At 37.6% G+C, this 14,734-nt stretch overlaps 1 protein-coding gene across 4 annotated transcripts in view; it reads right to left on the bottom strand.

Moving 5' to 3' along the window:
* Positions 1–1,313: 1,313 nt before the first annotated feature.
* palm3 (paralemmin 3) overlaps positions 1,314–14,734 on the bottom strand; it is a 38,968-nt gene continuing 25,547 nt past the window's right edge. The window contains exons 3-9 of one of the 4 annotated variants that reach the window (XM_028018521.1): positions 13,372–13,452; positions 8,662–8,789; positions 7,744–7,792; positions 6,728–6,758; positions 5,265–5,315; positions 2,570–3,046; positions 1,314–2,533 (exon numbers count right to left, since the gene is read on the bottom strand). In XM_028018521.1, coding sequence (XP_027874322.1) covers positions 1,953–2,533; positions 2,570–3,046; positions 5,265–5,315; positions 6,728–6,758; positions 7,744–7,792; positions 8,662–8,789; positions 13,372–13,452 — 1,398 coding nt within the window. In that variant the 3' untranslated portion in view covers positions 1,314–1,952. Of the gene's footprint in view, positions 3,047–5,264; positions 5,316–6,727; positions 6,759–7,743; positions 7,793–8,661; positions 8,790–10,138; positions 10,298–13,371; positions 13,453–14,734 lie in introns of those variants that run through there. The other 3 variants (XM_028018520.1, XM_028018524.1, XM_028018522.1) reach the window with 3 other exon arrangements.

Here is a 14,734-nt window from a genome sequence, read left to right as displayed (position 1 = left end):
GACCTTGGGAAACCATTTGAACTGTTGTCTCTAGGTAGAATTATACAATATACACTTTCAATGACTTTCCAAATGAAGAATTTGTGCACAAATTGTAGGTTTTCTCTTATCCAAGCAGGAATAAAATTCTATCTTTGGTCTTAGGAAATTGTACACAACTCTATGAATATTTGGGTAAATGTGGCTAGAAGTTGTACTTCTACCACACACTTTGAAGACTTGTGTCAGTTCTTGCCACAAATCAGAATTTACTCAATGGTCACTGAGCTGTAAGTGTACATAATTCAAATTAAGACTTCTGAGACACAAGGAAACACAAAATAGACTTTTGTTTTGTAGGTAGTTATGCACAACAAAGGCTAATAACATGGATGCGTCCTTTTGATCATTTTCTCACTGTGAGACCACCGTCAACCTTCTGTTTAATTACAAGAGGGAGTGTCTCTTTGTGCAACCACGCTTTGATATCTCCTCTGTTGTAGGTTGGGATGCAGGCATCTGTGCTCAGCAGGAGCCAGAAGAGAACGCATGACTTTCCCACAAGAAAGCCGATGTTGACCATGAGCTGGCAGAGAAACGAAACTACTCCGGCAGATTTCTCAAACGTTTCAGTACTTGCTTAAATGAAGAATATTTGAGACCAGCTGGGAGAAAAGTACAGCCTCTAATGAGATTCTCAATACTGCTTTTACAGGCCATCTTTTCTCTTTAGAAGAAAAATTGTGTTTTCAATTGTTTTTATTAATATATAAATCTAAAAAACATCCTCTAGCAATTATAGTTGCAGGCTTAATGGGGGTATATCTCCACCAGCTTTCCACATCTAGACTGAAAATTCTGTACATTCCAAAAAAAGCTGAAGCTGAACCCCAGGGCCAGGTGCACTGCGACCTCTTCGACCTTACAAGTCTGCCTTATATTTAGCTTCTTCCATCTTCTCATCAGTTTGGACCAGATTCCCCGTCAATGCTGAAGAATGCGGTTTTCTTTTTTCTAATGTTCTCTAATAAATAAATCTATACTGGGATTAAATTACACACAGATGGACTATTTTTTACTAATTAGCCTCACTTTAATGAAAGGGAAACCAAGTAAAGACACTTTTCAGTTTATTTGTAAAAACAAAAAATTACTCATGCAATTATTTCTCATTCTGCTTCACAGTTTTGCCTTACTTTGTTTTGGTTTATCATAGAAGATCCCAATAATTTATGGCTGAAATTTGTCACACAGCAAGAGTTCATCTGAAAATTATTCGACAAATTTTTACCAGGAGCTTAAATCCTGCGTAGACATCAAGACGTGACACAGAGTAGCACAAACGTTGGTTTAATCATGAACCCATCCAACAGTCACAGCAAAGCTCCAAAGATCCACAAGCAGTTTTGTTTACAGTATGTACACCAATTCACAGAAATACTATATTCACACTTTCAGGTATTCAAAAATAAATCTATTTCTTAAAATCGTCCAAGGTTCCTAAAATGCTAACTGGCGGCCCCAGTTTATAAATAAAATGAATACTGTATATGACACTATAACAATGTTCCAAATTAATAAAAAAAATTTACTTGGAATATTAGTGTTTCCCATAAAATGCCTAAATGGATAGAAGTGCTAGAAATCAAAGACAAAAACAAGTTTCACCAGATATGTTCAAATATTTATTACTGCAAATAGCATATTGTTTTTACTTTACTGCAACTAAGATGTGGAGGTGCTTGTAGTCTAACTAGTTTATGTCTAAAACAATGAAGGTTCTCTCAAACTCAACAAAGTCCTCCATGTTTTAGTTTTGTTTGTACAAAGAGAATTTAATAAGGTTGTTCCAGGTAATGAGCTAATGAGGCTAAAAATCTGTAATATCAAGCTGTTTCAACTTTGAGTAGTGGAGAAAGAAAATGCAGCAAAAATGGAATGGATGCATAAAACCAAGGTGACCGGAGGAACAATTACATGACAGAGCAGCACTGGCAGGTTTGTTGTTTGGGCGTCTCAGATTTCTCTCCCTGGCTAGATTTGCTTGGGCTCAGTGTCTCTGAATAGGGAAGGCTGTTTGGTCCTGCAAGTTCTACGTTCAGGTCTGGGGATGGGATTTTCTGCAGAAGGGCCTCCTGCTCTCCAGGCTCTGCCTCTGTGTTCTGGTTGTCCTGGGAATCAGTCAGAAGCACCTCCTGGAACTGGCCGAGATTACAGGCAGGTTCTTCCACTTTTACTGCTTCTTCTGCCACCTCGGGCACTGCTGGTGCTTCAGCTTTGGCCTCAGCCTCCATTTCTGAAATGAGAGCAGAGGGAGACGCTTCGGGATAGATGGGCACCAAAGAAACGGCACCAGAGTCCAGAGCTGTGGGTGGCTGTGGGCTGTCTGGTTCTTCCTGTTTTTCATCGCGGCCTTCAACTTCTGTCTCTTCATCTGGCCGGCTGCTTGGTTCTGTATTGCCTTTTATGTCTCCTCTGTCTTCAGGTGTTAATTGGTCTTTGACAGTGAGCTCAGCTGCTTCCCCATTCTCAGCCACTGGTGAAGTTTCTGGAGCTCCTCCTGTTTCTGGACCTCCTTCTGTTTCTGGACCTCCTCCTGTTTCTGGACCTCCTCCTGTTTCTGGACCTCCTCCTGTTTCTGGACCTCCTCCTGTTTCTGCTACTTGCTCCACAACCTCTACAATCTCCTGGGCTCCCTCTGGATTCTGCGTGGACTCCTGCTGGTCCTTCAGGGAAGAAAGGTCCCCAGAGACATCATCCCCTTCATCTGTGATGTACACACACTCTGCTCTCATCACCAGAGTCCCGTCTTCTTCTCCCTCCTCCTCATTCATGTCAGCATTTGGAACCTGACTGAGAGGAGTGGCAGTTGTGCTCATCTCTAACTCCAACTCAGCATTACTGGCATCCTTGGTGGTTCCGGCTGGTTCTATTGTGCTCGTCTCACTATGCCCTGAGACGGCATGAGAACTGATGTCTTCGCTGCTGCCCCCACCATTGGTCAAAATGACTGCGGTTTCACCCTGTGGTGTATTTTGGTTTACTTTGACTTCATCACCAGCTGGTTCTGAAAAACACAGAATAAATGTCAAAAAATACACAAATATATTAATTCATAAAAATGAAGTGAACTACCTATTAATATTTATCAACAAGCATGGCAATAACTAGAAAAACAGTTAAAAGTAAAAGAATTAAGTGACTTCTACGACTATGACAGTGGTTCCCAAAGTGTGGGGCGCACCCCCTAGGGGGGTGCAGTGCCATTACAGGGGAGGGGGGCAAGAAAAGTGGTATGGATGAATGAAAAAAATAAACAAAACAGTTACACAAAAGTGTTTCACTGTAAAGGTGGTTTGTAGTTTGTTTTGTTGCAACCTGAAGTGTGAAATAAACTACAGTGGAGTTTGAAAACAAAATATGTGTATAGGTTTAATGATGTGTGTGCCCAGTAGATTTTTTTTTTCTTTTTGGGGAGGGATTTTATTGTAGTACATAGGGAGGGGGGGATCTTTGGGAACCACTGGGGGGGAGGCAGAAGAAAATCTTTGGGAACCACTGGACTATGTTAACTGGAACACTGTTAGCGTTAGGTTATATATTACATATTTATTTATTTGTTTGCACAAGCATGTGTGGGCATAGGAGCAGGTATCTTGAAGTTATTTGGAGCTACAAGTATAAGGGGATTTCCATATAAAAAGTGGTCGGAAACCTTTGAAGTATTGTAATGTATAGTATGTCCTGAGTGAAAGTTGAGAGTTAGCAGTGTTGGACAGCTGAGTCATCAACTTTGAATGATTTTTACATAAAAAGACGCGCAGATTTTGTTTCAAGTTCTCTCCTGCTTCAGCAGCATCCTAACCGACACATCTTTGAAAATGCAAGATTTGCGCTTTAGTGCCCATTAAGGTGAATTCAAATTCATCACATTGTGTTACCGCTTTGTGAACTTTGGCTACAACATGCCTCTTCACCCTCTTTCTTTAGGATGCAAATGTCTTGAGATTAGTTGATGCAATGCATACTGACAGTTACATCTATAAGGGATTCCATGGTGTTACACAGTTTGGCATAAGATAGTGATCTGCTGTTGTTGTATCAACCTTCCAGACCTCTCAGGTCTTCCGGTTCTGGTCTGCTCTGCATCCCCAGAACCAAACGAGGAGAAGCAGCTTTCAGCATCTATGCACCACAAATTTGGAACAAACTTCCAGAAAATTGTAAAACAGCTGAAACACTGACTTCTTTTAAATCTCAACTAAAAACCCACCTGTTTAGAATTGTATTTGAAATGTAATCAATTACAAATTTATGGATGGAACTTGACTTAATGCTTTGTTTTGATTATTGATTCTATATTGCATTGTGTTTCTGTGTTTATAATGATGTAAAGCACTTTGAAATGTCTTGCTGCTGAAATGTGCTATACAAATAAAATTTGATTGATTGATTGATTGATGGAATAAAATTAACATAAAAAAATGAACAGAGAAAGGACGTATTTTCATCGGAGTGCCCCCTTGATGCTACCTGCTATGGCTACCTATTTGACTAAGCAGGAGCTGGCTGCTAATCTGCTAATCTCAAACATAACACAAATAAAAATTGATATTTCCAAACTACCAAATGCAGCAGACATTATTGAGTAAGTAATGTTTCTATCTGTTGATGAGAGTAGAGAGACTTGAAGGATACTCTAACCAAATATACATAAATTAATTATTCCCATTAAAAATAATGTTTCAGAAATATAAAAATGCATCTATCATTTTTATATTTCTAAAACATCTGTCATAGGAAACATTTCAGATTTTGAGATGTCTTAATCTTATTTACTTAATAGTACAGGTGTAATTCAAGACACTTTAAAATTTATGTTAATGGAATTATTGACATCCTTAATTTCATTTTTTGCTATGAATGTTATTTTGACTGCCAGGACAGATATTGATATTGAAAACTAGAGTTTGAAATAGTTGCATTTTTTTCATATGACGTTAAAATGGTTGCTAAGATCTGCCGAAGTGTAAAACCACAGCAAAAGAAAAATAATCAGCTTTACACTTCCATAAAGGCCAGCTAGTTAGACTCACTACTTGTGACTGAAGTTGAACTTAATCATGGCTTGCTCGGTGTGCAAAGACTATACCATAATAATATAATATACAACACGTGAGCTAAGCTTCATAATGGATCAGATCAGAGGATTCCTGGTTGAAATAAAGAAACTTGTCAAAGCCAAACAACATAAATCGATGTAGAGAGACATTCTTTCTACTCACTGTATCTTAATGCTGTAGAATCTCCATTCTCTGAAAAATTGTAGATGTTTTCTGAGGGCAAAACAAATAGTGATCAACGGGTTATTTAATAATTGCAACTGTGGATCTTTTGATGGCCTAATATTAAGGGTATTACAAGAAGGTGACCAAATCCTGACTAAACTAAGCCATGTTATTTGTTTAAATAGCATCCACTTTGATTTTATTTCTTGTAAATTGAAAACTGAAAATGAGCAAGCAATAGAAGCACAGCTGCTGTGGTGAGTGACAGTAAAGTGCACTTAGTAAAAGTTCAGATGGATTGGACAGATGAACATGCAAGCATTAAAAACAGGTGTCCAGATGGATGACGGCTATGCTTTGCTTTCCACCGTTACATAAATACTTGATGTAGGAGCTTGTCTGATTATACAAAGATATCAAGCTTGGTATTACATAGCAATGAATCTTAAAGTATCATTTTTTCTGATATAAAAAAAATCCACTGAAATTCACTTTTCAAAATACACACTGCTATGAAACAAATGTAGGGCAGCTTACATGTTTCTTCTGCTTTTTCTAATTGTCACACTTCAATAATTTAGAAGATAACGAACCTCTGTCTTACAAAGATGGCCTGGGCAAATGCAACAAAGCTGTCTTCAAATTATGTTTTCATTTTGTCAGAAAGAGATGGGAAAGAGGTGCTATGTGGGGCATAAAAACATTTTTGTGATCTCCAAAACCCTTGAGAAGACATTCTGTGGACTGACGAGACCTTGGTGGAGTTTTTTGGGGGGTATGTATAACATTAAATCTGGTGGAAAACTAGCACAGCATGTCAGAAAAACATGGTGGTGGTGTCATGATGGTCTGAGGATGCTTTATTTTTAACAAAATTGATGGAACCGTAACTTGTGACATTTACAAACGAATAGCCCGCAGGACAGAGATCCAAAGCGCACCAGCAAGGCTGAATTTAATCAATTATGCAAAGAAGAGTGGTTCAAAGTTTCTCCACAGTGACGTAAAAGAATCATTGTCAGGTATCGCTGCATGGTAGCTGTTGCTTCAAAGGGTGACCTTTGTTCCCTTCTTACTTGTTGTTTGTTCAGATAATAACAGGAAGGATTCTTTACACTTCCAAATATGCCAGCATGTAATGGATGTAATGGATTTGTGGCTCATCTCTGACCTAAAACTGAATCAACACTGGAAGCAGGAGGTTGCTGCTTCAGCGTTTTCAGATCTGACAGATACTTTACATGCTCCAGCACAATATTGTAAGAAATAAATGTTTTTTTTGTGCTGCTGGAAATAATTCTTCCATACGTCACAGTAGCAAAGTACAATTTGTCCTCCTGCATTTTAATTTTCCATATAAGGTAGACATGAGTGTTTAACCATTTGGCTCTGAATTGAATGCATACTTTTTATGACACTGTAAATCTGATTCAGTTTTATGTTCATCTCATTCCACTTACCTGCTTTAGTTTCTGCCTCTTTTAATGCCTCCTGTGAGGAAGAGGGAGATGCAGAGAACTTAAATTAGAATTGCCTGAAAAGGTGAATCTGTCATGTCTCATCAGAAACAGCCTTAAAAAAAGAAATATATTGTTATAACATATTTTTTTTGGTGGCATTCCGAATCTGTGTCTGACACCTTAAACAGCTAAAACTATGGTGATGGTTTCATTTTGAATCCCTGGCATTTGAAACAAGCTGAAATTTCTGCCTCGTCACAAGAGGGAGCGACTGAGCAGGAAAGGCTTGGTGTAGAACTGTGCAAAGCTTTAATTACGAAAAAGATATATTTAAGTTTGCTTTTTCTTGGGCCCCCTTTAACAGAAATGTGACACCTTTTACTGCACCTTGTAAGATTGGATTTAAAACAACAAAAATACATTAACCTTATGCAACAGATGCACTCTGTATTTGTGAAGTTATCCAAAACTTCCCCCAAAGCAAATAATTAAACTTACTTGCTTATTAAAAGAATTATGTAACAATGTCACTTCCATCTTACCTTGATGAAAATTAATAATATGCATTTGTATATTCAAAAATTTTATTTAAAAAAAATGCAACTAGATCTAACTGTTGATCTAATGAAAAGAAATTGAGTCATACAGTAGATCCAGAGACGCTGCAGAACGCACCGGACAACTCAATTGCTTTTTTTTTTTAATTAGCAACAGATGTGCTAATAAAATACATAACTGGTGGAAAAACAATTATTTAAGAGTGGATCAAACTCTGTATTTTTTATGTTAAAGTGCTGCTCACTTTCATAAAGTTCCTGCTTCTCAACAGGAGGTGCTACATCAAAGCTACACTGAGCAAGCAAATGCATTATGCATGGCAGAGAGCCACAGAGAGGCGATGTGGGAAATTTCCTGCCTAATAGAAGGTGATGTAACAAACATGTTCAACATATTCCAGCCCCTCTTTTGTGTGCACAATGCAAGGGTATGTGCACTCCCACAAGAGATTTGCTCACCATTTTGTGATCTTTCTGTGCAGTCACCTGCTGATCCTCCGACTGCAACCTGAGACGGACACACAAGTGTGTAAGTACGCACATGGACGAAAGAGGCGATGCATTCAAACTCTGTGTAGCTTCACAGAGCAGTAGAAATTGTACTATGGTGAAAGATAATTCAATTCAGTACAAAAACACTTTACTGATCCCAAAGGGAAATTAGAGGAGGAAAAACGGTTCAACTGTGGCATTTGTCAGTTTTTAAACTAATATTGATGTCGTGCGTTTACAGTGTGTGTAAAATGTTCTACTGAAAAGAGGATCTTTTTTGAAAAAATGTACTTCAGGTCTTGAAGACTGTAAATATAACATGATGACAAAAAAAGTAAAAATACCAACCATAGATTTTGTGGCTGAGCTCTAATGACCAGTTTCATAAAGCTCAGACCTGCAGGTATCAGTTTTAGCTGACTCCTACTTCTCTTTAGGAGCTTTAAACTCCAAATTGCTTTCTTCAATGACTAAACAAAATGTTTCCACCAAAATAACACTTTTGTTTTTCAAAAACAAAAGTGCCATTTACTTGTTATTATAACTCTGCTAACAATTTTCTTTGATTCTTAAGAAATTATTAAAAAATACATATTTTTTGAGTTTCTAATCGCGCCATTCCAGTAATTTTTTTAATTTCTTGATATATCTATAGAAAAAAAAAATCTGTCGATAAAAATGAGAACATAATGTGCCAAAGTTAAAATCTCACGAAAGCAAACAGAATGTAAAAGGTTGCACCCATGAATTTAAATTATCTGCTATGTACTAGCTGTACACTTACAAAAAAAACAAAACAAATTATGTTGCCAGCCTTTCTGCCCATTTTAAAAATTCCAGTCTTTCTCTTTCTCTGACTGGTATCCACATACACACAAAACATACCTGTCAGCATGCTTTTCCATATCCTGCTCCTGTGTTCCCCACAGAGAGGAAAAGGTGTTCTGGGTGTTTGGTGACAAGGGAGACAAAGGATTTCCTTCCATCAGCCACTGATCTCTTAAAGACTTCCTCTGGAATATAAATAAGAGGGTGAGGGGGAAAAAAAGATGAGTGTTAATCAAGTTTTGCCTGTTCTGAAGGGCTGTGCAGAGCAGCTCTGTGTGATTCTGAAGACAGCTACAACATTAGTCTGACCCAGAAGAACGTTCCACTGTTATAGAAAACATCTTGCCCTGTTCCAGCACCAATGAAATCCACATTGATGATCCCACATTATGAAGAGACTCCTTTTGGCCCACGCGAGTCAGTAAATAAGCACCTTTCAGGATCCCTATTGCCATGGAGTGGGATTTAAGACATCCTCATACACCTGCTTCAACAAACCCAGTCATCTGGACAAAGTGCACTGCGAGGATATGTTTTTTTTATTATTATTATTTCTCCAGTGCATTTAACATAATTCAGCTTGATTTCCCTTGTTAGACACAATACGACACAGGTGGGAGCCTCAACAATCACCTGGATCAATGACTTCCTGACAAACAGACCATAGTCTGTGAGACTGAAATGTTGTGTTTCTAACCAGGTGGTCAACATCACATGAGCGCCACAAAGTTGTGTCCTGTCATCTGCAGAACTACTCAGAGGAGCAGCGGAGCAAGAGGGGAGCAGACTGTGCTTTGGGTGTTTGGAGGAGTGCAATCTCCTCTTCCTCATCTGTTGGGGTGATAGCATCAGAGCTAGTTGCTTAAAAAGGTAAACAAATTGACAAAGAGGGCTAGTTTGTTCAGTGGACTGCTTTTAAATCTCCAGAGATGATGAGATTTCTTCGGAAAACAAAGAACATCATCAACAATCCTCTTCATGACTTTAGAGGACTCTTTGCTGTAATACTGACCACCACAAGAGGTTGTTCTTCATGCCCAGCCGACCACCATCTACAACTCTTCTTGAAAAAACTTAACTATGGCTTGCAGCATTTATTTATAATCATTTTTTTTAACTGAACCGAAAACACCTCAAATATTTTCCACTTCTCCGAGGTCTCGCAAAAATGTTAGCTGCAGCGTTAGCATCTTTGTTATGTATGATATGTAACAAAAATGCTACATATCTTTGGTACGTACAAAGATATGTGACAAATATCTTTTACATATTTTAGATCTTAAAATAGTACAAGGATGTTACAAATAAAAATGCTGGTTGGTTAGCTGTTATTTACACGATCTTAATATATTTTAAACACCACATTAAGTTAATAGAAAACAAACTAGGCTACCAAGATTTCATTAAGATTATTGAATTGGCATCAACTGGCAGTTAGCTACCTAACTGTCATAACTTAGCCTTCAGGAAAATATAAAACAAACACACATTTAAAAACAGTAAATTCATAAAAAAGACATGACAAATAGTGTACCTTCAGCTAATATACCAGTCAAGGTAATTGTTGTCCTGTTATTCACCCACTTTTTCCTCATTCACAAACAAGTTAGCCACTTGCAACTGTCTGTTATGGTCCTGTTATTATCTGGTTGCTACGGGAAACAGAATGTTCAAATGAAAATAACTGCCTGTCACCGTATCCAAGCAACAGTGAAAATACCTTGTTTGTTAATCTTTGGACTTTTATTTTGAGACACTGCATAATTTAATTCAAATTTAATTAAAAAGTAATTTATTAATTCCAAAGGGAAATTAAATGTTGCTGTAACTCATATTATCCAAGGTTCTTTAAAACCCCTCAACTGTCATGAGGACAGAGGCGTCCCCATGGACTTACTGACTTGCATGTAACTGTTTTTGGGGTGACAGTTGAAAGAGTTGAGTAGCTGTATGCTAATATGGGTGGGAACAATCTTCTGAAGCAGTCTGTATTACAGCGGAGCCTCTGACTGAAGATACTCTGTTGTAAAGCAGTCTCATGAAGCAGATGCTCATGGTTGTCTGTAACTTTGCTAATTTTATTAAGAATTCTTCATTGCACCATCATCTCCAGTGGTTCTATGATAGTCTCTAAACGGAACATGAGGTTATTTTTATTCCTCACCTATCTCCGCTTCTGTTTCACCATGATTGAAATAGTGTTTGACCTAATTCTGTTTCTTCTGAAATCTACAATCACATCCTTTGTTTCGTTCTCATGTGAACATCATACGATATGATGATTGTTTCCACACCATGCCACAAAGCGCTCCACCACATTTCTGCTGTACTCAGCTTCTTGTCCATCTCTGATGCACCCAACATAAAATTAAAATAAAATCATAAACTCAGCAGAACCATATCTACTGAGGTTAGATAATGAATAGGAAGTCAAATGAACATGTCAACCAGCTTATTTCTTATATTTAGCCAGTTAGGCTATTGATTGCTGCATGGCACAACTTAAATATGGTCTTTACTTGCCATCATACAATTCAAACTACTTTTTACTTAGATTATGCTGAATTACATAAGAATCTCTGCCAGCTTTGCACTACATGATAGTAAACATGTTTCCTTTCTGCTTTGTAGAATAGCTCAGTCAGTCAGATTGGAGAGTATGTTGTGAGAAAAATGTTTTACGTTTTTGCCCTGGCTTCTCAATTGGATTTATGTCTTTACTTTGACTAAGCCACTCCAATTATGGATAATCCTAGCCTACTCTAGACCATTCCATTGTACCTCTCTGCAGCTCCTCCAGAACTGCTTCTCCGATTCAGAATCTCCTTGCCAGGCCTGCCATTTCAAGTCAACATATGGCTTGAGGGGTTTGCAATTGTGTCATACTATTTCCATTTTTAAATAATAGACTGACTTTCATGAGATGCTTAAACCCTTTATCTGGTGTTCCCATGGACCCATTGACTAGCATGTAGGTGTTTTGATGGTGACAGCTAAGATTGTTCATAACCCAACCCTACTTTAATGATCTCCACAATCTGTATGTTGTGTCCTCACAATATTGTTTGGCCACTAATTATTATCTAACAATCATGTGAGGCCTTCACAGAACAGATGGACTCATGCAGAGGATACTTTTCACACAGGCACAACATTAACTTATGTGGCTCCTCAAAGCAGTTAATTGCATTGGGTTTTATTTAGGCAAATTAGAGTAGTAATTAATGCTAAGTGCACTAAACATATAGAAGATATTTTTTTAAAGAAATAAGAAGAATGTATTATTTTCCCTTCATTTCATAGTTATGCACTACTTATGGTTAGTCTGTCACATAAAATACCAATAAAATATATTCAAGCATTTTAGTTGAAAACCCATTTTAATTAGAAGGTGTGTCCAAACTTTTGGTCTGTACTGTATATATATATATATATATATATATATATATATATATACAGTACAGACCAGACCAAAAGTTTGGACACACCTTCTAATTAAAATGGGTTTTCTTTATTTTCATGCCTATTTAAAAGGCAAGAAATCCCACTTATTAACCTGACAGGGCACACCTATGAAGTGAAAACCATTTCAGGTGACTACCTCTTGAAGCTCATCAAGAAAATGCAGAGTGTGTGCAAAGCAGTAATCACAGCAAAAGGTTGCTACTTTGAAGAAACTACAATATAAGGGGTATTTTCAGTTGTCTTACACTTTTTTGTTTAGTGCATATTTCCACATGTGTTATTCATAGTTTTGATGCCTTCAGTGTGAATCTACAATGTCAATAGTCATGAAAATAAAGGAAACTCATTGAATTAAAAGGTGTGTCCAAACTTTTGGTCTGTACTGTATATATATATATATATACATAAAAGGTTTAGGTTTACATAACCTAAACCTTTTATGTACGATTTCCATCCACCAGAAAGGCCCAGATTTCCAACCTTTGGTAACCGTTAACCTGTAGCTACCTACTTACAGTAACTGAAGGCGGCACAATACCACCTCTGTCTCCTTGTGAAGAGCAGAACAAGTCTGGCTCTGTTCCTTTTCCCTGTACAGGGCGCTGCCTTCTCTACAGTTTCCTGCAGGCAAGGAGCTGCATGCAAGTTGATGCTTTCACGTATCGCTTATTTATATTTGCACTGAGGTCAGCTTCACTGCCAAAGCAAATGGATTCACTAAAGGCTGCGATGATAACACCTCCCGTAAAAGTGCACATATCTGGATTGCAATTCAATGTCAATATTTAAAATCTGTAGCAATTATTATTTTTTTATAAAAAATTGCTTTCCACTGTTGAAGCACGGTGCACAAACTCCCAGTTAGACTGCAGGGTCGACGCTTTCCTACATGTTTCATACACATACCTTCATGGACCACGAAAAAAATTTGTCCTTCTACTGGACAAACTTTGCACCATTTGAGGAATGTGCCTAAGGGCGGCAAAAGACCGTGGAGTAGGAAGTGGAAACGACAGTTTGGAAATTATGTGAAAACAATGGAGCAGCGCTGTGACTTGCAGAGTGTGTGTAAACAGTCACATAAAAATGATTTTGGCAAAGGAAGGGGCTGCCTCTAGGATTCCAGGGAACAGGCAGAAGCAGGAAACGTGACAGGATATACTTACAGGTCATCTATGCGAGTGTGTGGAGAGAATGTGTGAAGAAAGTTGACATACAAACAAGCTGGAGTAAATATACAGATGATGTTTGCTGAGTGAAATGAAGGCAGGATGTAAATGGGTGTGTGTGTGTGTGTCAGACCTTGAGCTGTTGTTGTCTAAGCCTCTCATCCTCCTTTTCTCTTCTGACTTTGTCCTGCTCTTCCTGTAGCCGGCGCTTCTCCTGGATAAGAACAAGAGACACGTCAGAGAAAGAGACTAAAGGGTTTAGTCTGCACACAGCACAGGAAGAGTCAGAATCACAATGCTTTAATTGTTATTGTACTGAAGCACAACAAAATCCATTTCATTTCAGAAGTATTATCACGTAAATGCGATAGGGACCAATCTCTGAACAAATAACAATTCATCATAAACACAGTTAATCTAAAATAAAACATAAACTGAACCAAAATAATTAATTAAAATGCATTACTAGAGAAGACTCAAAGTGTTTATTTTGGTCTGTTGCACCTAGAATCGAAACAAATTTTGGTTGGGCTTTAATTTTAATTTAAACACATTCTCTATTTTGATGTTGCACAATATTTTAAACATTGAAGCGAGGAGCATATGAAAAAAAGAGAAGCTTTTCCAGTGTATTTGTGTTTGGCACACCTTTGCAGATGGACAGTAATCTTTTCATCAGAGGGGGACAAAAAGAAATGTTCCAGCTCCTTTCAAGCAGGCTGGCTTCTGCTGCTCTGCAGCGTTTGTAAGAGCCAGCTGGAGATGGAGGTCTGGGCTTTCACCACACCACTCAAACACATGAATAGAGCTGTTCCAATAGCAGCCTGTTGCTGTGGACTCAAAATGTGTTTTCGTTTGTTTGTCTTTTACTGTTTTTCCCCATTTTCCATCAAGCTGTTTTTCTATCATTTTAAAATGTTTGTCTAATGACTTTAATGCTTTGCTGCATTAGACATTTTTGTTGGCATTTCCTGTGCATTTCCAATGATAAGTCACCATGCCAATGGGAAACATTTATATAATCTGCAATAGCAATCAATCAATCAATCAATCAATCAATCAATCAAATTTATTTGTATAGCACATTTCATCAACAAGGCATTTCAAAGTGCTGTACATCATAAAAACACAAAAAGGAAAAACATCAGTAATTAAAGATGTTTCAAAGCTCAGGTACTCAATGAGCTGAAGAGGAGATATGAAGATAACATGTAGGTTATTTAAAAAAGAAAATAAGACAAAGAAAAAAAGGCACTATGAGTGCATTAGAGAGAGATTGTGAAAAAAATAAATATTGCAACTTTCATAATTTTCATAGAGCAACCAACTTTCTTATCACTAGCTTTTTAAAAAAATCACTTACACTGTCTACCCTTCAACCCAAAGCGATACTTAAACTGTGATTTTTTTTTTTTTTAAAGGACTATATTATTATACTCATCACTGCCTTTATCTTGTGCTTCTTGCCATTACTCTGACTTGCTTTAAGTATTTAG

Source organism: Xiphophorus couchianus, chromosome 5 (assembly GCF_001444195.1).
Source record: "Xiphophorus couchianus chromosome 5, X_couchianus-1.0, whole genome shotgun sequence".
NCBI lineage: Eukaryota > Metazoa > Chordata > Actinopteri > Cyprinodontiformes > Poeciliidae > Xiphophorus > Xiphophorus couchianus.
Note: the sequence above shows the minus strand (reverse complement) of the source record. Positions and strands in the feature narration are given on the sequence as shown.